The 26,169-nt window shown below is 46.7% G+C and overlaps 1 protein-coding gene across 1 annotated transcript in view; it reads right to left on the bottom strand.

The window, feature by feature from the left end:
• Positions 1-26,169, bottom strand: part of PCOLCE2 (procollagen C-endopeptidase enhancer 2) — an 87,935-nt gene that overhangs the window by 30,104 nt on the left and 31,662 nt on the right. The window contains exons 3-5 of the mRNA XM_088446269.1: positions 25,821-26,076; positions 23,379-23,503; positions 15,537-15,673 (exon numbers count right to left, since the gene is read on the bottom strand). Coding sequence (XP_088302395.1) covers positions 15,537-15,673; positions 23,379-23,503; positions 25,821-26,076 — 518 coding nt within the window. The remainder of the gene's footprint in view (positions 1-15,536; positions 15,674-23,378; positions 23,504-25,820; positions 26,077-26,169) is intronic.

Here is a 26,169-nt window from a genome sequence, read left to right as displayed (position 1 = left end):
TGTACTCATATCTGCGTGTGCATGTTTTCCTGTCTGTTCTATTTATTATTTGTACTCATATCTGCGTGTGCATGTTTTCCTGTCTGTTCTATTTATTATTTGTACTCATATCTGCGTGTGCATGTTTTCCTGTCTGTTCTATTTATTATTTGTACTCATATCTGCGTGTGCATGTTTTCCTGTCTGTTCTATTTATTATTTGTACTCATATCTGCGTGTGCATGTTTTCCTGTCTGTTCTATTTATTATTTGTACTCATATCTGCGTGTGCATGTTTCCCCTCTATTTCTGATTTATTAATTCTACTGCTATTTGGCTTTTTTTTTTTGGTTTTTTTTTTGTTTTGTTTTTTTAGTTTGGTTGCCCGGATTTGTCCATAAACTAAACGCAATTTCTTTGACATATTTTAGGGGGACAGCCAAGACTCCGCCGTCACCGTCCGTCCAGACGGCGTTCCCGGCCACTATCCCCAACCCCCAGCCAACACTCCACCCCAAATCTTTCCCCTATTCCCCACTCCTCCCCATCCTTCCCAGACCCTCTCCCGGAAATGTCGGGCCTCCTTCCCCTCCGTCCCACTTCCCCCTCTCCTCCACCCACCCCTCTTCCAATTACCCCCTCCCCGGAGTCCATCATAACTCCGCCCCATTCTTTGGGTAATGACGGATCCTCCGAGGAGGATCATGGAGGTTTGCCCGGAGCTCCCGTTTTGTCTCCCGGTATGTATTTTTTTAGTTTTTTTTAAAGCACAAACTGTTTGTATGTAATCATGTGTCGTGCCTTTCTTCGTGTTTTTGTGGCTTGACTTTTGGTGATTGTGAAGGTTTGCCTTTACCTCTTCCTGGTGATTTAAACATACACATATCATACCTGTGGGAATTTGTACCTAGGCCTTGTATTTTTGCCAGCCCCCCCTTTTTTTTTTGGTTTTTGGGTTTAGGAGTGATTTGGTTGTGTTTTTTTTTTTTTATGTGGATTCCCTATTGTTGTATTAACCCACACACTTTTCTCACCCACAGAGGAACAGAGGCGTCGGCAAGAGGTGGCGGATGTTGTGGGGCAGATGCGCCAACATGTCATCGGCATTCTGGTGGCCCTCGACCGGCTGTCTGGCCTCCTTCGGCATTAGTTTTTTTATTTTTGTTCTATTTTCCAATTAAATTTATTAAGACAAATATACGTTGTGGCTCATTTTTAAATACCAAAACCAAGATAGTTTAGCCTGACATAAGTAGACTGTTCCTGCAAGGATTTCCCTTTTTTAAAAGTTAGATTGTGTTTTGTCTTTGTATGTCAAACAGACACAAGAAACACATAACAGTAACAATGTCATTTCCCTTTTTGGGTGTAGTGTCAATTACATATTTCTACATTTTCCAGGTTCCTACTTGGTGCGCAAGCTGCTTAGGCCAATCTTACAAATCCCAAGGTTGGGCCAGGCTTCCTTTTGGTGTGGATTGGGAAGCTGAAAACATATTTCAGTTTAGCTCAACTGGCGTCAGTACTGGTTTACCCCTTAGTCAAATGTAACTTGTGTTAACCTGGTTACACTTGCTGTTAACGTCCCAAAAAAGGAAGACCATTTCACTCTTCAAACATTTATTCACAACATAACAGAGAAAACAAAGTGGTCACTCCCAAAAAAAAAACACAGTGATAAATTCAAATACAACACATACCCAGAAATAATTAAAGAAAAACACAAAATCAAGAACTGGTTGACGAAGGAGCATGCCAACATGATTCCACAAACATGGCGTTGCGATATGGGTTCCAGAATATATGCCCAAAAGGACCAGATCCAGGTTTGGTAAGGGTAGCAGGAAGTAGTGAGCGTTGGAGTGGCAAAGATTATGTGAACAAACAGAAGATGGTGAGAAAAATAAAAATAAATTAGATGTTCGCAAACAAACACAAACACATTAGGTATAAACACTGGAGTTTTGTTCAAACTTACCTAAAAAATCTGGCCACCACATCATCGCGTATGGCCCCCCCACATACTGACCTTCGACCAACCTCGGGGGGGCCATCCTCAGGTAAGGCATCCTCTGGCTGCATTGGGACACCACTCCTTATGGCAATGTTGTGAAATATCCCACACAGGACCACAATTTTAGACACCATATCCGGCACATACATGAGCTCGCCACCAGAGCGGTGGAGGCATCTGAATCGGCCTTTTAAAAGGCCGATACAGCGCTCCACCACTTGCCTGGTGGCTGTAAGTGCGGAATTATACGCACTTTGTGGCCCTGGTGTGGGAGCCAAATAAGGAGTGAGCAGCCAGGACATGCAAGGGTATCCACTGTCTCCTGTGAACAAAAATAGACCACATCAGGAACACTGTGTATCAAGCTTAACATTGTTATGTACTAAAGGTCTCCACTTACCCAGAAGCCACGCATCACCAGCTTGTAGGTTGGTTAATTTCTGCCATATCCCTGATTGCCGGATGACGAAGGAGTCATGAGCACTTCCGGGTAATTTAGCATTCAGGGACAGGATCTGGAGGGAGGCATCACATACCACCATTACATTCAGGGAGTGATAGTGTTTCCTGTTTCTAAATATTGCCTCCAGCCGTGCTGGAGGCTGAAGTGGTATGTGAGTACCATCCACAACCCCTATGATGTGTGGGAAGCCAGCTATTTGGTAAAAATTGGCCTTGGCCACACTAAGGGCACCCATATCCAAAGGCATTTTAATAAAATGATGGAGGTGCTTGAAAAGTGCCTCCATCACTGCCCTCAGGATCCTGGAAAAGGAGGATTGGGAGATGCCCGCCACTATTCCCACCGTTGTTTGAAACGATCCTGAGGCACAGAAATGTAACACCGCCATAAATTGCGTCAGTGGTGGTATTGCTGTTGGACTGTCAATTTGCCGCTCAAGATCACTTTCTATTAATGAGAGAGTGTCTATGATGATTTTGGGAGGTAGACGGTAGCGTCTTAAAACCTCATCATCGGGCATTCCAAAAAGGGTGACACGTGTTCGAAATATCTGGGGCCTTGCATGCCTACGATGCCTACGCCTGGGACGAGTTTGAGGTTGGTCGTCTTCCGGGAGCAGGGCCAGAACAATTCGCCCCAGATCTACCTGAAATTCAAAGTTTACAATGTAAGGCTTTTGAGCCACCCCAAAAGTAAGAAAAAACAACTTAGCTTTCTGATACCATCCATAGCTGCTTACATGCCGGGGTATTGTCATGATACGTATAAACTGTAAAAAAGGCAAAATTGAGACTTCAAAAATTTAGAGGGTGTTTTTTTTTTTTTTAAATTGTTGCAAGCCAACACAGAAAATAGCCGAAACACACATTTGGCCATCGATGAAAACGACATTGCACACCGTACGTCAAATAGGGTTCAAATGGACCCCAAAAATGGAAAAGGGAAAAGCAGAACTGGATTACATGATGAATAAGCCGCCAAAAATGCGTTAATTAGTTCGCAAATGCAAGTCACTACACCAACAGTCAAAAATGCGGTAATTAATTCGCAAATGCAAGTCACTACACCAACAGTCAAAAATGCGGTAATTAATTCGCAAATGCAAGTCACTACACCAACAGTCAAAAATGCGGTAATTAATTCGCAAATGCAAGTCACTACACCAACAGTCAAAAATGCGGTAATTAATTCGCAAATGCAAGTCACTACACCACCAGTCAAAAATGCGGTAATTAATTCGCAAATGCAAGTCACTAAACCAACAGTCAAAAATGCGGTAATTAATTCGCAAATGCAAGACAAAAAATGGACTTACCCAACTCGAATATATAAGATTTCCAAAAAAAACGTCTTTGGGTCCGAAAGCCAAAAAAAACTAAAAAAGATGAAATGAGTGTTAAACAAATTAACTAACCACAAAACAGAAGAAGACACCAATTGGCCACAAATTTGACTGCACAAAACTTACCAAATCAGGAAAGGATGTGGAAAAAAGGAAAAAAATGCGAACGGAAAAACAAAAGAACTGTAGCAAAAACAAACAAAAAACCAACTCTGCCAAATCCTCCAACCGCAAACAACCAAATCCAAACAACTTAACCGCCAACAATCCAACAACCCCACCTCGACTCCACGCACACCAAGCCATAAATAGTGTTTATTTTCCCGCACAAATTAAGGATGAATCATAGGGACGCACAATCAATGATGCGGCCGCAAACAAAGGACGCATGTATAAATACGTCACGAAATCACATTGAATTTCTGGTTGATTTCATTCTGGAAGCAGAAACATGGCTTCAGACCAGGGAAACAATGGCCAAAAATCCGGCGGTAAGGCCTTCATGCATTTTGTCTCCATGATTATTTTAAAACAAATATATTGGTCAAGTTGTGAAGTGGCTAAATCTGCATATTTACCCAAATAGGTGAGGAGGATGACATGGAAGAGACTGCTGGCCCCAGTCAACCCGCCAAAGCTGCAAAAAAAAAAAGGCAGACACATTTCACAAGCAAGGAGATGGAGGTTTTGATCCAGAAGTGCGTTGACATCCTGCCCCAGGCAGCCAGGAATATGAGCCAAAGCCAGAAGTGGAGAATGTGGGAGGAGGTCGCCGTTGCTGTCAATAGGGTGGGTGATTATGTCCGTCTAGCCCGGGATGTCAAACGGCGGTAAGTAAACACTTTCCCATCCTATAAACAAAACCCATTGTAAAAAAAAGGATAATGGTTCCAATTTCATTCCACAGATGGGCAGACTTCAAATATCGTCTCAAACAAAAACTTGCCGACAGGGCTAGGCATGCAAGGGGGACAGGTGGGGGTCCCACCCCTGTGTCATTGGAGTTGACAGACTTAGAAGAGATGGCACAGGGGTGTGTGCAGGCTGTGGAGGTGTTTGGCGTGTCCAACATGGATACGGACATGCCAGACTTTGCGGCTCCTCATGTTGGCCAAGGTAAGTCTTGTGATGTCACCAACTCTGAAATGCTATTGTGCCAATATGTAGATTCTAATGTGAGTCTTTTCTCCAAATTCCTAACAGAGACAGAGGCGGATGAGTCTGCTCCAGAGGGGAGCCTTGGCCGCAGAATTTCTGCTGGCTCTGCAGGGGAGGAACCAGTACATCCGGCTGAGGACCCTGCAGAAGCCAGTCCAGGGCGTGCCCCCTCGCAGGCAGTGGGCCTCCTCACAGAACTCAATTTTAAATCGGATTGCCATACGGAGATTCTGCAGAGGATGGACGCCAGTCTGATACGGGTGGCTGAGGCCCTGGAGCAAAATGCTGCGGCCAACGTGACCATTGGTCAGGCCCTGGCGGAAAATACCAGGGCCAACATCCGCATCGCCGATGCCCTGGAGCAGCTCGTTCGCCAGCACATGGTGGAGCCGACCTCCCTTCCTGCCGGAACATCCGGATCCTCCACCTCTGGCACAACATCAGCCAATCCTCCAAATGTGCCTAGCCCTGTGCCTAGTCCAGAGGCCACAACATCTGCCTCTGGACAGGCCAGCCCGATGGCATCCCGGACCCGGTCTGGCGCCCACCCTCACCCAGCCAAACGGGCGAGAAAACGGTGACAGCAATGGCGACTTTTCCCACACTCCTTCTGTGCTTGGCTCATATTCCTTTCTGGTCAAAACTTCCCTCTCCTTTCTTGTGAAATGTTTTTAAATTTTGTATTTACGCTTATGTTAGCAGTTATGGTTATTTTTTTTTTTTATCAAATATCTTTGCCACAAAAAAAGGCAACAAAATATTAGGCCAATTTGTTTGTGTTTAAACAATAAATTAAAAACAAAAAACTGAGATTGTATTGTGACATTATTGTACAAATGGGTTACATTTAATCCTGGCCCTAAAGGCAAAAACTGACCCTCTTAAAACAAAAAAAAGGCCTCTTTAAGGAACGTTTCAAAAATCACATAGCGATGCAAATTCCACAGTAAACCAAAAAAAAGGGGAGTTAATTAAAAGATGATGACATTATTGTTACAATAGGCCATAACCAACAGATTGTGGCCAAAATAAAACCCCAAAAATGTACGCTAATTGATTGTGTAATCATGACATTAGCAGCTCTGATTTCCACCTGCGTACGCTTTTGTGCTATCCCAATAAACTGCTTTCCAAACACATACCAAGCCGGATTTCAATCCAACACTAATTACTTTACTGACCAGCCGCGATTAATCGCAGCACCATCGTGGAGTCCCGGGACGGAGGAGAAGGCCATCGCCAATGTGGTCGAGTAATCCTGACCCTAAGCTGTGCGAGCATTTTGAAGGGAAAGCGGATGTTTCAGTGACGTATGAGATGGTCCGAACACATTTGACGTTCGCATCTGCTAATGTATGTACGCCCCAAAAACGCCTCGCCACGCCTGCGTTTTTTCATCTCCACCCCCGTCAACACCCAAAAACGCCCTGTTCTGTCAATCACATTTGACATGTCACTTTCTGTACGCTATTTTAGGAACGAGAGAAAAAAAACTCGCAATCTGCCGTACGCACATGCGCAGTGTAACACCGACGCAGGCGCGGTTAGTCAACATCGGAACGCAACGAGCGTACTGTTGTTAACGTGCGGCTCTGAATGAGGGCCAATGTTCCTATTGTTTCAATGTCCTCTGGCACCTATAATTCTGGGGTTGCCATGGCTTAGGAATCATATGGATGAGTGTAGTCATAAACAAAGAGAGAAATGGAGAGATGTACTTTGGGATATAGTTTAGGAACTATGTGAAAGCCATTTATTTAAACTGGTTTCACCTATGAATATTTATGTTACTTATTATAAACAGCAGCAGTCAGAGCGATACATTTGCTGCCCTCTGTGTACATGAAGACAGAAATAGAACTACTTTGTTTCTGCTTAACCATTCGTAAACACTGAGGGAAGTTGGTTCATATCGGTTCACTAGACCAATCCTCCTGCACTTCTCTGTCTCTGCTGCAAGATTGCAGATAGGACCTGAGAGCCCCAATCATTCATTATTCACCTCATTAAAAGCTGACAAACTGTCTCAGGGCCTGATTCAGACCCGCTCGCGAGCGCTGAGCGCTCGCAAGCGGGTCGATGTTGGCCCAGTGCTCATGCGCACGACGGAGGCGGCTCCGTCGTGCGCATGTGCGAGACCCGGATAGCGACGGGCAAGCCGTCGCTCCGGGTCTCGTTACAAAGGGAGCGTGCTGTCGATGTTGAGTGACAGCACGCCCCCTTTGGGGGGCATACCGTGGGCGTGGCTGCCCAGACGGAGGCGCCTACCGTCTAGGGCCGGCCCCACTGACATCACAAGTGCCACTGGGACTTGCGGCAACGAGACCCTACCACAAGGGTCTCGTCGCACGTCCGATGGTCGCGATGGTCTTGACCATCGCGACCATCATCCTGGCCGCTCGCACTAGCTGTGGGTGGTCACCCACAGCTATGCGAGCTGACAGGAGGCCGCTCTAAAAATACAATAGGCGGGCACTGATTCAGAGCGAGTGCTCTGAAAGAGCGTCTGGCTCTGAATCAGGCCCTCAGTCCACTAAAGATGGGAGAGCGCCCCCCATCCACCACCCTACATCCCCTTGCAGAGCAGGGCAGATACAACGATATCTCTGTCTCAGCACCTAAGGTCTCACGGCCTCTGATCTGCTTCCTGTAATACACAAAAACGTGAGTGCTGCAGGCCATGGTTTGTGCCTGAGTGAGGTAAAATATGTATAAAGAAACAAGTAAACAACATGTGAAATATTGTTCTGAATTATGATAAAACGTTATCGGAAGAAAGCAGCACTGTTGTTATACACCGGTGAACAATCAGTATGTTTTCCTATGCTCACTGGTCAAGACCTTAAGTTGAGAAACTGTAGCCTACAGTATGTTTAAAGCGACATTCATGGACCCCATTTTTAACTGGAAAGAGTATCCTAATAATTATGTTCTTCTCTTCCTCTGACTAGCACAATAGAGGCATACTGTAGCTACAATCCTTCTCTCTTTTGTTACGCCAGCAAATCCCATTGTCTCTCTTTCCTTGCAATCGGTTGCTATATACACACTGTATGTATGAGCAACCTCCACCAACTCCAAAAAGAGACTGTTTGGCTGGTAAAGATTCTCTAGGGCAGGAATATACAGACACTGGCATTACTACTGTTATCACTGGCTGAGCATTACTGGAGATGCACAGAACAGTGTAGCTAAGGCTGTGCGAGAGGGATATTCTAGTCACTTCATTTCTCTAGTCTCTAGTCTTGGTGAATATTTAATGGTTACCCGACACAGGGCCTGCTTCAGAGATGCAGGCATTGCCGATGTTTATGCAGTTGAGCGATTATCGGTAACCTGCACGGTGAGGATTTATTAGCAAAGGGAACGACAGGCAGAGTCAGTTTGTGGGCGGCAATGGGGGGTTGCAACCCAAACACAGGCCTGTCGTGACCATCTTTGGGGTGTCTCAGCATAGCAACTGTGACACCGTATGCAGGAAAATGGCTCCAGCGTCTCAGTTCCCGCAGTCATACTGCGCGACTATAGGGTTACTCAGATGGCCGTTAATCGACTCATCTGCAATCAATGCTGCGTCTTTGCACGCAGTCGCCTGGATTTGCAGCTGAGGTGGCATTGGCATACATCTCTGAATCAGGCCCATAGATTAAGTACGTTGTCCAAGGGCCTGATTCAGAGGTGGACAGTATTGCACAGCTGCAAGGAAGCGGCCATCCAACGCAAATGCAGCAGTAGGTGTCTGTAGGAAATAGACACCTCCTTGCTGCATCTACCATCCTTGTGCCATGTCCATAGACGCTACCTGGGATCACCATCACAATGGTTGCTTTGGCCAGGATATGCAAGTTGAGACTTACTCAGCCTGGATATTTCATCGACGCAGACCATGGTCTCGTCCCTCCCAGAAATGCCCCCATTTCGGGTAACATTGGGCAGATATGCCAACGCTCTGCCCCCTAAACACAGCAGCATGTCAGTCATGCTGCAGCTTGGGGGATCTGCGCATGCACAGACCCCAAAATATCGGAGATGTGCTCACATCATCGGGTTAGCATATATCTGTGAATCAGGCCCTAAGCATTAGCCAAATAATTACATAATGTAAATTGGGTACTGATGGCACTAAATATGTATGACACAATATTATATTCCACTTAAAAGTGGACCCATGTAAGGAAAGGTATTTATTGGTGGCCTTTCATATCACATATATCGTACAAATATCCTCATAACAGCATATAAACACCATATACTTCCCAATGTTAGTAAGTGATTGGGGGCCTGATTCAGTGATGAACGCTATTGCAGCCGTGAGTGTTTTTTGCCGCAGCGCGACTACACCTTTATGCTAATGCCGATGGAATTTGTACAGAGATGCCTACCGACTGCTTCGCTAATCAGGTGCTGTGCATATTAAGGCGCACCATTGAATATTGTACCAGGCATAAAGAGGCACAGTTTATCCGTCTGAACATAGCTGCTTGTGACCGCGCTATGCCTGTGTCTTGCCAGCCACCCGCGTAACCTTCCAGGAACGCCGACTGATCTCCTGCTCTTGCATCTTAAGGCCCCCATACATCAGCAATCTGAAAACCACAATTGAACAATTTGAAGATTTATTGCCCGATCTTAGGATTTCCCAATTGAGCAATCTGCGCCCATACACTACAGATCTTTTTCAGTGATTTGCAGATCGATTGCAGCAAAAACAGATCTGGCAATCTTGAAAGGCCCATCATTTTGCTAGAAACGGTCTGCAAATCTGCTGATCATGGCCATACACTAGCAATCTACAGCCCCAATCGATCTGTGAAATCCAACATGTTGGACAATCTGATTAAACAATTCCAATCACTTTTTGGCTGCAATCTGTGATCTGTGAAGCCCATACATTGCAGATTTTTATACACAATCGATTGCAAATTGCACGATTGCTGCAATCCATCTCTGATGTATGGGGGCCTTTAGTCATCCCAGCAACAGATCTCACACCTGCCCACTGGTCTTTGTATTAATAATAACATGTTCACGTGGAGAACCAGGGGCAGTTTGTGAAATGTGTTGCTGTCCGTTCATAGCACTGTCGGCCACTGGTCTGTGACACGGCAAGACTGACAAGGCGTGTATTACCGTTCCTGTACTAATTAAATGAGTGAAAACAGCAGGTACTGTAGATGTAAGCTACTATTTTGTGTACATTACTTCTAGCTTCTGGTCTCTTTAAAAATATGTTTTTCTAAAGTGTACATAGCCTTTAAATCCCATGGCAGTATAATCACTGCAGGCAAACTTAGATCTACAAATGCCAAGGGCTATATTTTATTGGCCACGACATTTGTGTTGGTTTTGTTGGTACTTATTTCCTGGAATATGTGTTATTTTGGAATAGAAACCTAAGCTAAATGGGCCGCACCCAGTTCTTGTTCCACATCAAATATGCGTCTGTAATATAAGCAGTCTGGAAATTTCTCGATATCTGGAAATCGTTTTCAAGAAAGGGAATACACTTCTGTGTTTATATCAGTAATGTATATTTTTATTTTCACTTTATGTCCCTATACCTGAGTAGTAAAGCAGCTAGATATAATTAATTCTACAAGGGGAACCTACTTTCTTAGCATACTTGCACTTAGCTGTTCTGCACTAATAAGAAATATGAACCATAGGCTAGTATGGAACAGCACGCAGAGTAGCCAGCAGGATCACGGAACATGGTAGACATTGCTTGGATGCTTGGACAAAGATATAGGAGTAAACTTTGTTTAAAATAACAGTAGACACGGCCAGGAATGTGGCTAGGAGAGAGAGGGTCTCAGTGAGGATCAGCACTTCCCTGCTTCTATCTTGTAATAATATTATTTCAGCTAAATGGATGCAGGCAGCTGCAACCAGCACAACTCTCCCAGCAGATTCATTTATACCATAAAGTCTCATTCTCCTGTCCCGTGAGCTGCAGACTCACATTCCCTAATTCCCACAACGCTACAGTTGCGTCCTTACACATCTTTGCTGCAGTTGTGCCCAAAGGTCCCTCTAGGCATGCCAGGTCACATGAGGCTCTGCTAGCGCCTGGCGTCTTTTTTGTGTCTCCTTTTGCCGGAAATGTGTCTAAGTCACAATGCAATGGAACTAGGACACTGTGCTGATTAATTTGATATGTATATCGGTGTGCAACTGAGTCTCTGAATCTGTATACGAAGTGCTATAATGTAGCGGCCACAGCTTTTTTTAATTCCTAGGTTCGTTGTGCTTCATATACAGTCTCAGGGCCTGATTCACCAGCGATCACAGCTGCAATTTCGCACGGAACGCAGTTGCAAAAATATGCTAATGCTTGCCAATGCTCAGCCGCAATAAAGACGCCCACTACTGCTTTCTCATAGCCGTCCACTATCGCTCTTCTGCAGAAACATCGGTACGATCGTCGCACATCGACCACTCACATAGCATTTACACCAGGTCTGACCTGCCACAGACACAGCAAGTCTCCTCGCACGCAGTGGGCTCTCAAGCTGTGTATGCAATCGCAGTGGCTAATTTATGCACGCCCAGGAAACGGTGTTCAAACGAACAGAAACACCTGCGTTTTTCCGACCACTCCCCCGTCACCACCCCCAAATGCTCACAGCCTGTCATTAACTCTGCAATGGATTCCTCTGTGCATGTGTTATCGCCAGGGACACATCTGTACACTGTCACAAGACCTGATGTTCTGCAGTTTTCCTGCAGCGCACAGCTGTCTGAGAAAATTATGGAGAAATAATAATAATAAAAAAAGGAATGGAGAAAGCTCAGACAGGCACTGGGAGCACGTTATCATGATGCTGGTTATGATGCTATAACACCATGATCTTCTGTTTAATTCACTACTTCCCCCTCTCGTCTGCTGACTCCTACCCTTTCCTGGATGAGAAAACAGCTTCAATCAAAGACAGAAGTTGACTCTAATCAGCTTAGAGCTAACGGCCTTAATAGCTCACACTAACCTGAATATGTGAGACCAGCCGGATAAATAGGGACTGTCAGGAAAGGGTCAGTAGTCTTCATGGAGTAAGGGAAACACAGCAGGAAGAGAAAAGCAAATGCAACAGACAATTGGAACAAAATAAATAGTTACAAAAATATGTCCACAAGCAGAGAAGACAGCAAGACAGAAAGTATAATCACAGAGGGGGAGACACACTTACTACCTCTGCCTGTGCTGCACTGTGTAAGTAAGGAAGATGTAGTGTGCCTCCCGTAACCTACACCCCATAGACACCCTCTGACACCACTACTCAGTTATTCCCTACTCTCAGCATCCCCATGATGACTGTTCTGGTGTAGAGTATATGGGGATGTACTAAAGGATGATAACCAGAATATTATATGCTCTATACTAGACTGATATGTAACAGCTTACCATGTGTCTGTGTACCAATTGTTACAGGGTGCCTAAACACACCAAGTGCCAAATCCTACACTGTCTAACTTACAGTCTTCCTTACTAGCCTTTTACTGTACTATACTACTCCAATTTCCTTTAAGTAACTTCTTTCCTACAGATGTGTCCACATACATCTAGCCTCCTTGCGCGTTAAACAGCCCTTCTAGTCGCGCCATGCAGTGGCTCGGTAGCGCCAAGTGTCTTTTTATGCAACTTTTTTTCCTTCAAATGCATCTTAATCGCACAGGGATGCAAACAGGACACATGAGCAGCTTCTGCTGATTAAAATGACATGCGGCATGCTTATATTCTGTGTTTGTGGTTGCAACTGCATGCGAAACGCTAAGCTACAGTGCCAAAGCCGCTGACACTGTAGCTGACCGCTGTGTAAGCGTCCTGTTCACATTGATGTGCGAATAACATGTATTTGAAGGGAAAAAGTCGCACAAAAAGACACTCTGCGCTACGGAGTCACACTGCACTCACACGTTATGTGTAACAGGACTTGTAGCGCATTGATGGAGGATAGATCTATGTGCAACTTCTTAAATCCTGAACTCATCTTCTCTACTTCCCAGTCCTTCTGAGCATAGAGTGATATATCACCAAACTAGCTGAGGTACCCGGCGTTGCCGGGTTTAAATCTTCAAGTTAGTAAGTTAGGTATCCCAGACCAATTGTTACCCCTCTGTGAGGATTTCATTCAAATCCAGCCAGAGTAAGGCCCAGAACAGGCTCCCTGGATCAAAGTTCTGCCCAGCATACACCAACGGGAGGTCCAATGTTACAACTCTGACGTTTTTGTCCAAATGCATCCAGTGAAAGGCTCAGGACAGGCTCCCCGGGCGAAAGTTCTGCCCAGCGTACACTAACGGTGGGCATCTCAGTCCTTACATGACCGGGACCCTAACCCCCCTAAAACCTGGCTAGGATCCAACTGGACAGACAGACAAACAAACAGAGCAATGAATTATATATATATATATATATATATATATATAAGATACAGGTCCCTGCTACAGCTTTCATGCACTTAATTTGGCTTTCAAACACTACAGAAATCTAAACCTCAAATACATAGGCCCTCATTCAGAGCCACTCGCTAGCGGCAGTACGCTCGTTCCGAGCGATGTTCGCACATCTGCGCATGCGTACGGATCGTTATACGCATGCGCGAACCAGTCAGTGCGGACGAAATTCATGTGCTCGCAAAATAGCGAATGCCTGATAATTTGAGTGACAGGATGAGGCGTATGTGGGTGGTAACAGGGGAAGGTGCTTGAAAACGGGGAGTGGAAATCAGAACGCAGGCGTGCTTAAAGGTCAAAACGGGCGTTTTATGGGTGTGCATATTTAAAACAGCAGCGTCATTGACCACGTCACTGGGTTTTTTTTAAGCCAGAACTGTTCGCAAAATTGTGGTAGCAAAAACCAACCACAAGAATAGCGAGCAGTTCATACGCTGGTCGATGTACTCGATTAATCTAATAAATAGCGGACATGACGTATGGTGCGAGCGGCCAGGGGGCGTTTTTAACAAATAAACGAGCGTATGTTTTGCTCGCTCGTTCAGGCTTAGAGGTGTGAACAGACTGCAATTTGCGAACGGATCATTTGAATAGCCACCCCTTGTTTTTGAACGAACGACCGCAAATAGCGAACGGCTCTGAATCAGGCCCATAATCCTTATTACTCTCAAATACCTTTAATTGTCTCTGTAACCAATCAAACCTCCATCCATGGCCTTACCCTCATCTATGTGGCAGATTGATAGCATAGAGCAGGTTTCTCTGACACGTCCTCATCTGCAGCAGTTTCACATAGTGGTTTCCACTTTACTCATGGCTTCTGGCCTCTAAGCTGGCAAGTGGGCAGCTCATATCCCCATACTGCATAGTCTTTCATTTATATTCCTATATTATAAAGTGGATATTAGGCCTGATTCTGAGTAGGACGCAGCAGCGATATTGGGCACAGTGGCGTGATGTTTTTCATATGCGCATGTGTCCGATTCACATCGTACATGTGTCCCGATTGTATGTACAGAGTCACAGTACACACGGAAGCCTAAATGTAAGGAACAGTGACTGGGAGGTAACGGGGTGGTTAAAAAGAAGCACAGATATGTTGCGTCTTATGGGAGTGCTGCCGGCTTGTTGCTGAAAGCAGTTGCGTGCAGAGACGCACAACCGCTCACTGATCACATAGGAGGCCGTGATCACATGGAGAAACTGCACCTGCTGTAGGGCAGGTGCTGTAGGTGCAAGTCTTGATGGTGCAATCAATAGTGTATCATAAGACTAACAAAGCGGGTTTTCAGCGTCTACGGATGCTCACAGTGGGCATCTCAGTCCTTACACATTTGGATGCACACCAGTCACGGACTCATTGGGGGCTATTCAATTGTTTTTACATCACGGTAATTAATGGGTGTCCAATGTTGCAATTCATTTGTTTTGGGCTCCCATTAATCATTGCACACTTCTGCTTGCCTCCTAAGGAGAGGGCGAGCAGAATTAGGAATCGGTGAGTGCCCTCTGCGTCGTTTATAAAGATGCAATTATCAAAAACAGAATGGAGGAGAGATGTAATATTAGATACCTGTGCACACAAGCACTTAATAAGTAGACAGACTTCAAACATATACAGTCAGATGTATAGATATTTTTAAATATACCTGACTCTTTCACATCACTGTTTTTATCATCACACATTTAACAGGTTTAAAAAAAAATAGAGAAATACAAGAGCTGGTCAGTCACATCTAGGAGCTAGCCGGATATTATAGGGACCAGGGAAGATATAGATCATTCACATCAACAGAACTCACTCCAACACTTTAGGCCCAGGAAGAAATTACAGGTATTTGCAGGAGCATCAGCCACCCAGCTGCAGTGATTTGTCACAACTAGTTTGGAGCATTCATAATAAAATGTTCTTGCGACATTGTTTGACTAAACCACATTAATTTTATAACAATTCCAGTTGTTCCTACAGTACATGCAGAGGAATGTGAAAGCCTTTCCATGATCACATAATAAGTTATAATGAACTATAAAAGTGTTTACACATTAATGTCAAACTATAAAATATTACACTTTCTTCCAAAAACATATATCAGCTAGACATTGTACAGTATATAAGGAGTACTCACGCTGGTGGGCTGTCCCCACAGAACTTTCCAATTCTTTTGGCGTCATTTAGTTCTCCTCCATTGAACACAGCCACATAATCATATCGGCAGTAATTATCTCTCTCCACATCAAACTTCTCAAACTTTACTTCAATGACCTTAAATAAGAGGGATAGAAATTAATGTAACGTCCTTCAAAACAGTTTGATACTCCAGACACTAGTTCTACAAATAAGGTACTGACAAAGGGTTTGACCCAGACAGTGGGGTAAATTCATCCCAGACGCCCGGAGACAAGTTATAATTTGGTCCCACCCCCGTCACAGCTGCTAACACTGTAATGTAGAAATTCGCATGCAGGCAGACTATAGATAAAGGCAGCAGCTGATGGTCTGACATGGAGCTCTCCACGAGTGTATAGTGGCTTCGCAGGTGCCGGGAAGGGGTGCTATGTATTGGGCGGCTGTGATGGTACACTCCGGGTACATTGTTACGGAATGGGTATGATATATCGCCGTCCGCATGGCCGGCGGTTCGATTCCCGTCAGCGGCAGCCCGACAGGAGCAGAGTGCGATGCAGCGGAAGCCCGACAGCGCTGGAAATCCCGATCGTGGATAGGTAAGTATCCACTAACCTAACCCCCCTAACCCTAACCTTCCTTAGGGGTGCCTAACCCTAACTCCCCACCCAAGTGCCTAACCCTAATCCCCCCTCTAAGTGCCTAACCCTTACCACCCCATTCCACGATACCTAAACCTAAGTCCCCCGGGGGGGGGGCCTAACCCTAAATCCCCCCCGGGAGTGCCTAACCCTAAGTCCCCCCCGGGGGTGCCTAACCCTAACCCTCCCTCCCCCTAGCCTAACCCTAACCCTCCCAGTTGGGTGCCTAACCCTAAGTCCCCCTCAGGAGCCCTAAACCTAACCCTCCCCCCCCCACAGCTGTCCACTCGCGGCGCCCGGCATCACTACGATCGTGATGCCGGGCGCCAGTTTCCCGATGTCGGGGAAATGCGGGCGTCTACATCTAGACGCCCGGCATTTCACCCATGCCGGGATAAGACAGTCGGGAAGCCGGCTGCCGGTATATAGGCAGTCGGCTTCCCGATTGCTTCCCATTGTTACAGTCCTAAGTGAGGTGAATATGTTGTGGACAATGGAGGAGGTGCCCCTTCAGAGCTGGAGCCCAGCGGCAGGCGCCTCCATTGTCTCCCATAGTTCTGCCCCTGGACCCAGAGCTGTGCGCTACTGCAACCGTGACAGCATCTTTATGCTAATAGGCTTGGCCGCTAAAATGCCTCTGTGCGTATTAAGACTCACCAATGAACACAGGGGCTGATTCAGACCCGCTCGCAAGCGCAGGCCGCTCGCAAACGGGTCGATGGTGCCGAATTGCGCAAGCCGTCATTATGGGTCTCGCACCAAAGGGGGCGTGCTGTCGATGGTGAGTGACAGCACGCCCCCTTTGGTGGGCGTGCCAGGGGCGTGGCTGCCAGACGGAGGCGTTCCCATGGGAACGCCTATCGTCTGACTCCGGCCCCTCTGACATCACAAGTGATGGCGTGAGGGGCCCATGGGAACGCCTACCGTCTGACTCCGGCCCCTCTGATATCACAAGTGATGTCAGTGGGAGTGATTTTGGCTCTGATAGAGCCAAAATCACTCCAGGGCTTGTGGTCACCGAGACCCTACCGCAGGGTCTCGTCGCAAGCCATCGCGACCATCATGGACGCTCGCTATAGCTGTGGGTGGTAACCCACAGCTATGCGAGCGTCCATGAGGCCGCTCCATTTTCAGGGAGGAGGGCCCTGATTCAGAGCGAGCGCTGTGGTCAGAGCGTTCGGCTCTGAATCAGGCCCACTGTACCAATCCTATGGAGGTCCAGATTATCAGTCTAATCATGGCCACCTATGTCCACTACACACCTGCATCGTTTTAGCCATTCTTGTTACTTCCCAGGAATGCCACTGATATGCGTCCAAATTCATTCGGTGGCTCCCTGGGATAACCATAAGGATGTATGCGCAGTGCAACACGGACACATGTGCAAACTGAAAGCATTGGCCGCATGCGTACAGCATTGACCAGAGGCGTATATATAATGGGTGCACACCCCGCACCCATCCTTTTTTTTTTTCATAGTTACCTTTCGGAAGTCCCACAAAGTAGCGCTACACAAAACTCTGAAAATGGTCGTATCGGCCATTTTCCCGGCGTTTTGCTCATGCGCAGTAGGAAATCACAAAAAAAATGGCTGCCACACCATTTTCTCAGTGACCTCTGCATGCGCAGTAGACTCCGGGCACAGACTACTGCTACTGCTGCTGTCAGTATGCTGATGGCAGCAGGGGAGAGAGGAGGGGGCCCCAGACAGGGAGTAAACACGGGCACCCTCCTCTCTTAATACGCCATTGGCATTGACATTACATGCTTAGTCTATTTGCAGTCGGCCGTTTGTGACTATATGCAAATGCCAATAAATGTCCATCCCTTGTGTACATCTTTGCGTCCGAATGTGAAAGAATTGAGACATCCACTGTCAGCATCTGTGCACAAAGTAATACAGATTGGTGCACCACCATTGGTTGCACCAGCACTGTGGCAGTAGCAGATTCTCCGTCCGAGTATGGTCTCCTATGTGAGTGTTTGAGCATCTGTATGCACCACTTACACCGACACTCCCACAACACGCCCATTGCGTGCACCAAGACACCTCCCTGTCACCACCCAGGAACGGTCACTACAATACAATCCCTCTACGTGTGCCTGAAATTACTACTGCAATTCTCTGAATGGATAAAATCGGGGTGCATGAGCGGTGCAACTTAGGTGCATGTGCACAAAAGTTGCTCCACTACAGCCGACATTGGCAGTAGGTATACCTGTGAACTAGGCATAAAGTTTGCAAAGTATTATTCTTAAGCCTCAACTTTAGGCCCATGTTGTGCACGTTAGGACAACAATGTGATGACAACATTTTTATCAGTACTTGATTTTATTGTATAGCATTATTTTTTCTTTTCAGCTTTACTATTGTACTTTTTGAGGCTGATTCTGAGTCTAATGCAAAAGCGTTGCACAGCTGCGTCATTGGTGATCGCCCATCTGCAAGTTTATACAAATGGCGCAATAAACATCTGCCTTTGTGTACATCCGATGAGCAGTAAGTGCTAGGTCTGAGTCGCCCACTTTTAGTGTCTGTGCATGCTGTAACAACATTTTGTCACTTCATTATACGCCACCATCGGTCGCACCAACAATGCTTGCAGCAGCCCTAAGGCAGGTACAGTTTCTCCTATGACTAAGGCCTGCTATGCCTGCGGCTATGCATCTGTGATGTACCCACTCTCTTTGGCACGCCCATGACACTCCCATAACACGCCCACTGAACAACCATTGGGGGTCATTCAGACCCACTCGCAAGCGGCAGTACGCTCGCAAGTGGGTCGATGCTCCATCATGCGCATGCGCGAGACCCGGCGAGCGACGGGCTTCCCATCGCTCCGGGTCTCGCACCAAAGGGGGCGTGCTGTCGATGTTGATTGACAGCACGCCCCCTTTGGTGGGCATGCCGGGGGCGTGCCTGCCAGACGGAGGCGTTCCCATGGGAACGCCTACCATCTGAAGCCGGCCCCACTGACATCACTAGTGATGTCAGTGGGAGTGATTTTGGCTCTGATAGAGCCAAAATCACTCCAGGGCTTGTGGCTGGGAAACCCGACCGCAGGGTTTCCTTCGCAAGTCCGATGGTCGCGATGGTCAAGACCATCGCGACCATCTTGTTGGACGCTCGTATATGCTGTGGGTGGTGACCCACAGCTATACGAGTGTCCAGGAGGACGCTCCATTTTAATGGAGGAGGGCCCTGATTCAGAGCGAGCGCTCTGGTCAGAGCGTCCGGCTCTGAATCAGGGCCATTGTTTGCATCGACTCCTAGCCATCTCCCAGTCACTGTCCTAGGACGCCCATCACTTCTGTAACAATTCGCAGTTGCTTATTTACCCACAATCGGCAGATTGTTGCGTTCTGCACATGCTTGTGCATCGCAATGTGCAAACTAGCCATGGGACTGTGATTGCAGAGGCTACGCAGACCCATCGCAGTGTGATTGACAGGAAGTGCCGTTTGTGGGTGGTGATGGGGGGGTGGTCAGAGAAAAACGCAGGTGTGCCAGTGCATTGGGACAACGTTGCAGGGGCGTGCATAAATTATTGACTGCAATAACATACGCAGCCTGAGGTCTCATAGCGTGCGCTGAAGTTAGCAATTCCTGAGTGAGGTCTGACCCGCCTTAACTGTGCATATGGGTCCGATGTTACTCGATGTTACCGATTGTTTCGCTATGTTGCCCTAGTATACGGATGTGAGTAAGGGGAAGTGGGCGTCCTTATATCAGGCTGCGATTGCAATGTGAATGCAAACATTTACATATCACCGCTGATATTAGCAACTGCGGTGCGTGCGTATAAGCAGAATAGCGATCCATGCTGAATCAGGCCTGTAGTCTGTGCCAATTGCAACAGCACCTTGAGCGTACACTCTGGGTAATGCATGTGCGTCATAGTGTTCAGAAATCTTCATGCCTGCGGCTCTGAATCAGGTCCTTTGTGACTTTCTCGCTTTTTCCTTTCTGTATTTGGACTATGCATCCCTGTGCAGGGTTGGACTGGCCCACAGGGGGACAGGGGAAATCCCCGGTATGCCCCACCCCCCCCTTCTAGGTATCAGGTTCAAGTCTTAAAATTATGGATTGTTACTCTTTTAGATGGTAAGTGTAAGTTACATGGTGGAGCAGGGCCACTGATCAACATGGGGGCTTGGTTCGCTTCTATGGAAACTACACCAAGATTTGCCTATTGGATAGCCAAGGGTCTGTGGTAGCTGGCCACACCTCCTCTTGTGGATGGCCACACCCCCATAGCGTGGGCCTCTACCACTGCATTCTCCCGGTGGGCCCTTCATACCCCAATCTGACACTGTCCCTGTGTGCATTTCTCCTTTACTCTATATTGCTATTCTAACCCTACCCATACCCCTAAACCTTTCCCTCCCTCCCCGCAGCCTAAACCTAACCATCCCCCCACAGCCTAAACCTAAGCTGCCCCCCCAGCAGCCTAAACCTAAGCCCCCCCCCACAGCCTGAACCTAAGCTCCCCCCCCCCGCAGCCTAAACCTAACCGTCCCCCTCTGGTGCCTAACCCTAGCCGAGGTACTGATTAAGACACCTGTGCTCAAGTATTTCTATCCTCAAAACCTGGACTGTTAATGTGCCTTGAGGACCCAAACACAGTCCTCAAGACACACTAACAGTCCAGGTTTTAAGGATAGCCATACTTGAACACAGGTGTCTTAATCAGTACCTCAGTTATTTTGATTTAACCATCTGTGCTCAAGCATGGATATCACTAAAACCTGGACTGTTAGTGTGCCTTGATGACCGAGGTTGGGAAACACTGCCCAAGTGCCTAACCCTTAACCCTCCTCCTAATCCCAATACTTACCATCTCGATGCCGGTGTTCGGGATACTGGCGTCGGGATTCTGATTGTTGTCCAGATTCCAGCACTGGCATTCAGAGAGCCGGCATCCCGAAAGCCGGTATTTAAACTAGGGATGTGCAGGCTCGGATAGGTTCGAGTTTGCACGTGGAGTTCGGATTTTTCCCTCCAAAAAAACGGAACTCAGAAAGAGGCAAAACGTCATCTTACATGGACGAACATCATCATTCCTGGACTTGAACTCCACGTGCAAACTCGAACCTATCCGAGCCTGCACATCCCTAATTTAAACTACATCCTATTTAGATATCTCTTGCTTTATACAAGCGAAGGTCTGAAGTAAGGACAAATTTCACATACTACAGTATGATGGCCATTTGGGACGTGATCCTCTGTCACACACAATGTCAATATTTACTTAAATGGTCGATATTTTCCAACTGCACATGAGTCTAAGGCCCTCATTCAGAGCCGTACGCTCTGAGCAGAGCGCACGCTCTGAATGAGGGCCGCCCTCCATAAAAATGGAGCGTCCTCCTGGACGCTCGTATAGCTGTGGGTCACCACCCACAGCCTATACGAGCGCGCAGTTTGATGGCCGCGATGGTCGTGACCATCGCGACCATCGAAACTGCGAGCCGGAGCCTGCGGTTGAGGTTTTCAACCGCAAGCTCCGGAGTGATTTTGGCTCTATCATCTAGTGATGTCATCTAGTGATGTCAGTGGGCCGGCTTCTGACAGCACGCCCCCTTTGATCAGACACAACGAGCGAAGGACTTTCCTTCGCTCGTCGCGTCTGGCGCATGCGCACGACAGAGCTCCCTCCATCGTGCGCATGCTCAGTGCAGAACATCGACCCACTTGCGAGCGGACAGCCACTCGCGAGTGGGTCTGAATCAGGGCCTAAGTTGCTAAAAATTTGTACAGCGCATGCTCCCACAGTGTGTACACACAGAGGCTCAGTTGCGATGGAGATACAATAAAATATATGTATTGTAAATTTATTGGGCATTCCTGGCTGGTGAGAGGGAGGTGGCTATTTATGTCACAGGCATGGCGCTGAACTGGTTGCGAATTCAGGGGCTGATTCAGCAGTGCACTCCTGATCGCAGATTTACGATTATCGACTGACACGGTGTCCTGGCCTTTTAAAGCTGGCCAGCATGAGTAAGCTGAGCATTGTTCAGCTGGCAGACAGCCCGGTGCCATCCACCATCGCGACCATCGACCACCGATGATCGCGATGGTGATCCCAGCCTGTGACCTCCCTCACAGTCGATGGCTGCTGTGCAATTGCGATCCTTGCTGAATCACCCCCCCAGATTCTTAATCGCTCACATTTGAGGCCATGCACTGAAAGAGAATCTGCACCATGTGTGACTGATGGTTGTGTACCAAGCAGTATAGCACCATCTAAAGACGCTCAGAGTAGACGTCTTAGTCCTTGCACAGTCAGACACACACTTTTACACCAGGGGAAGGGCTCATACTAGCATTAATGTCACAGATGCACCTATAGCAATACACACAGTGGTCGTAGCAGTGTGTGACTTTGAATCAGCCCCTTGGTAAGGAATTTTGGTGCTAAAGAGTCCACCTTAAGAGAGTTCTACTGTGCAGGTTTATTTGTTTATGTTCATTATCTGTATATACAACATGACCTGTTCAGGTATAATTGTATCCAATGTACCAAATTAGTTTATCTGGTATTGCAGACAAGCTCAATGAAAATAAACAAAGCTATGTTGACAGTAGAAGTTAGAGAAGATCTTTAATCAGGGATAGGTACGGGATGCCGGTGCTCGGGATCCCGGTGGTCAAAATCCCAACGCCGGCATCCCGACAGGGTTAGGATACTGACACCTGTCGGTAGGTATCCTATCCCCCCCTCTCTCTACCCTAACCCTCCCTGGTGCTTGAACCTAACCACCCCCTCCCCGCACCCTACACCTAACCATCCCTCCTCTCTCTACCATAACCATCCTCCCTGGTGCCTGAACCTAACCTCCCCCTCCCCACACCTAACCCTCTCCCCTAGTACCTAACCCTAACCCCAGTACTTACCTTTAGGATGCCAGCGCCGGGATTCTGGCAGGTGCCGGGATTCCGGCACTGGTATTATAAATGCTAGCATCCCGTGTGCCGGGATACTGAATGTATCCCCTTTAATCATATGAGAGACACTTGGAACTGGTATAATATATGATTTCCCCACGCACTTCCAATCCATTTTACATATACACTTTGACATTCTAGACATAAATTGTTTCAGCACTATCCATTTTCTGTAGTATGTATAAAATTAAAAAGCAATAATATCAAATATTAGTAAATGTTTAATAACAATAGTATAATTATTCCATCTCACCTGATGTTTCGGTGCAATGATGTGCCATGAACAAGTAACGCCAGCAGGATAATCCCTATCTGGCCAGTTAGGGGTTTTAAAAGTTCCAGAAGGTTTGTCTAATCGTCCTCCGCAGTACTGGTCCCCTGTAATCACAACGGCAATTAACCCGCCAGTGCCCACATATAGATAGATGTGATTGTTGAACCAAACAACCAGATTGGTGTAGAAATTTAGATCAAAATATGTGTACTAGAAAAAAAAAGAGTTGTCACTGCTACACATGTACAGGTACATGGACTACAGTAACCTCCTGCTCTCTGGTCTTCCTCTCCTGATTCTACCTCTTACTCTTCCCTGATTCTACCTCTTACTCTTCCCTGATTCTACCTCTTCTATCTTTAAACACCTTCACTCTGCTCCTCTACCCCTAAAGAATGCAGTTTAACCTTCAAAACATTCAGTCAGTCCATCCCCTCCTACATCTCTGACCTCATCTCAATCCACCCTCCATCTGCGCTTACCCAATGGATGTCGCCTTGTGTCCTTGCTGATTACCTTCTCCCACTCCCGCATTCAAGATTTCTCACATGTCCCTTTACTGAAACTCACTCTCCCATCCTATCAGAATGTCTATCAGACTACAGGGATTCAAACACACCCTGAAAACACACCAGCTCATTAAAGCCTACTAGCCCCGCTTACTATCTTACCTCACATGATCCATTGACCGCCTTCATAATCTCTTCCCAGTTCACTGATCAGTTTAACCCCCACCCTTTAGTATATAAGCTCTCATGGGCAGGGTCCCCCACCCACCCTCTTTGTTCTAACCCTGCACTATCCTTGTCTCTAGTGCGCCCCCACTCAGGGCCTGATTCAGATATCTACGCAGATCAAGTGATTGTCTGTCATTGGCATACGTGTAATCCACCCTGTGCACACGCAGAGATTAGTTTGCGATTGTTCTCGCACAGAGTATTCACTCGCAAAGTGAGTGACAGTTAGTCAGCTTTTGGGGGAGGTAACGGGGGGGGTTAGGGGGAATAGTCAAATGCAGGCGTGTCTAACTGTTTGATGGGTGTGCATAACTAAGCAATTGCGATCTCCTTCGCCGCATGAGAGCTCTTTACGTGTCAGGAGAGCCGTATTGTTTGCGGTAGGTCAGGCTACACTTACAAGCTGAGTGGCTGCCTGATCTGCGTAAATGTTGCAGATGTTTGCGCTGTTGTATGTCGTTGGGTGGATATGAGAAGGTACTGTAGCAGTGGGCGTCCCTATGCTCGGCGTCCCTATGCCCATATGCTCGGGTAAGCTTTGGATAACATTAGCATATTTTCGCATGCAAAATGGTAACTGAGATTGCATTAGCGTACATCTCTGAATCAGGCCCTCAGGCAGTAACTCTGATCCCTTCTGTCCGCCCTCCCCTGGCATGGGGTCACTGAGTAGTGAGTACTAATAATTGGGTCTCATTTCTCCCCCTGTACTATTTATTTGAAACATTTATATATTGCAATGTTTATTCTATAGTAATTCTCCAGGGGCCTGATTCATTACCGATCGCAACTACGATTATGCATGCAACTGGCCGATCATTGCATTCTGCGCATGCATCACAGTGCGCGAAGACTCCACTGTGAATGGGACTGCGATCGTAGTGACTACACAGACCCATCGCCGAGTGATTGACAGGACGTGACCATTTGGGGGTGATGACGGGGGGTGGTCGGCGAAACGCAGGCCTGCCAGTGTGTTTGAATGCCGTTACAGGGGCGTGCATTGCAACACCATACGTAGCTTGTGCTTTCACTGCGTGCAATGAGGTTAGCAATTCCTGAGTAAGGTCAGAGCTTGTGTAAGTGTGCGTGACGCTCCGATTGTACTCGATGTTACCAATGGTTTTGTGGACTTGCAAAGTATTACGAATATGTGTAATGTAAAGTGGTCGTCCTTATGTTTGGCTGCAACGGCATAGCGATTGCATATTTTCGCAGTGAGACGTGCGTAATCGCGACTGCGATTTCAATAGCGATCCATAATGAATCAGGCCCCATGTGCGGTGCTACAGACAATTAGTGGTGCCATAGAAATAAAATATAATAGTAATATCTTAGATGATCAAGTTTTCAAAAAGAAAATAAATCAGGCATATAAGTATAATAAGTGAAGCTTATTTGTTGAAATATACATTTTGATTCAAAATAGAGACAATTATGTACACTAAGGGGGTGCTGTACTAAGCCTTGGAGAGATATAAAGTGGATATATAAAGTACCAACCAATCAGCTCCTAACTGCCATTTTTGAAACACAGCTTGTAAAATGACAGTTAGGAGCTGGTTGGTTGGTACTTTATCTCTCTGCAAGGTTTAGTACATCTCCCCACAAGTATTATAGAAGTTGAATAGAATGCTGTGTAACAGTGCTGAGTGTCTATTGTGTGAGTAATACAATACAATACCTCTCTCATTGGGTTCTGCTGCAGAAAACGATGCTATGAAACCATTTCCTGCTGTGTTGGCATCCGACACCATTTGGACCAACATCTTGTTGCTGTTTGATACAAGAGCACCAGGTCTAAACGTGCCACAGAATCGCCCAATACGTTGTCCATTACCATGGCCGCTGTACACATCCACAAAGTCATATCGACACAGATTGTCACTCTCTAAATCAATTAAACGGAACAACAGGACAACCACCTTACCTTCAGGTACCTGTAAGAAAACATATACGTTATGTCAGTCTAGTACAGCAGCATTTTCCTCATGAAATGTCACAGGAGCTTGGAATTTTCTAACCTTTCTCTG

The sequence above is a fragment of the Taudactylus pleione genome, unplaced genomic scaffold (assembly GCF_031769625.1).
Source record: "Taudactylus pleione unplaced genomic scaffold, aTauple2 ptg000395l, whole genome shotgun sequence".
Classification (NCBI taxonomy): domain Eukaryota; kingdom Metazoa; phylum Chordata; class Amphibia; order Anura; family Myobatrachidae; genus Taudactylus; species Taudactylus pleione.
This window is presented reverse-complemented; position numbering and strand designations above follow the sequence as displayed.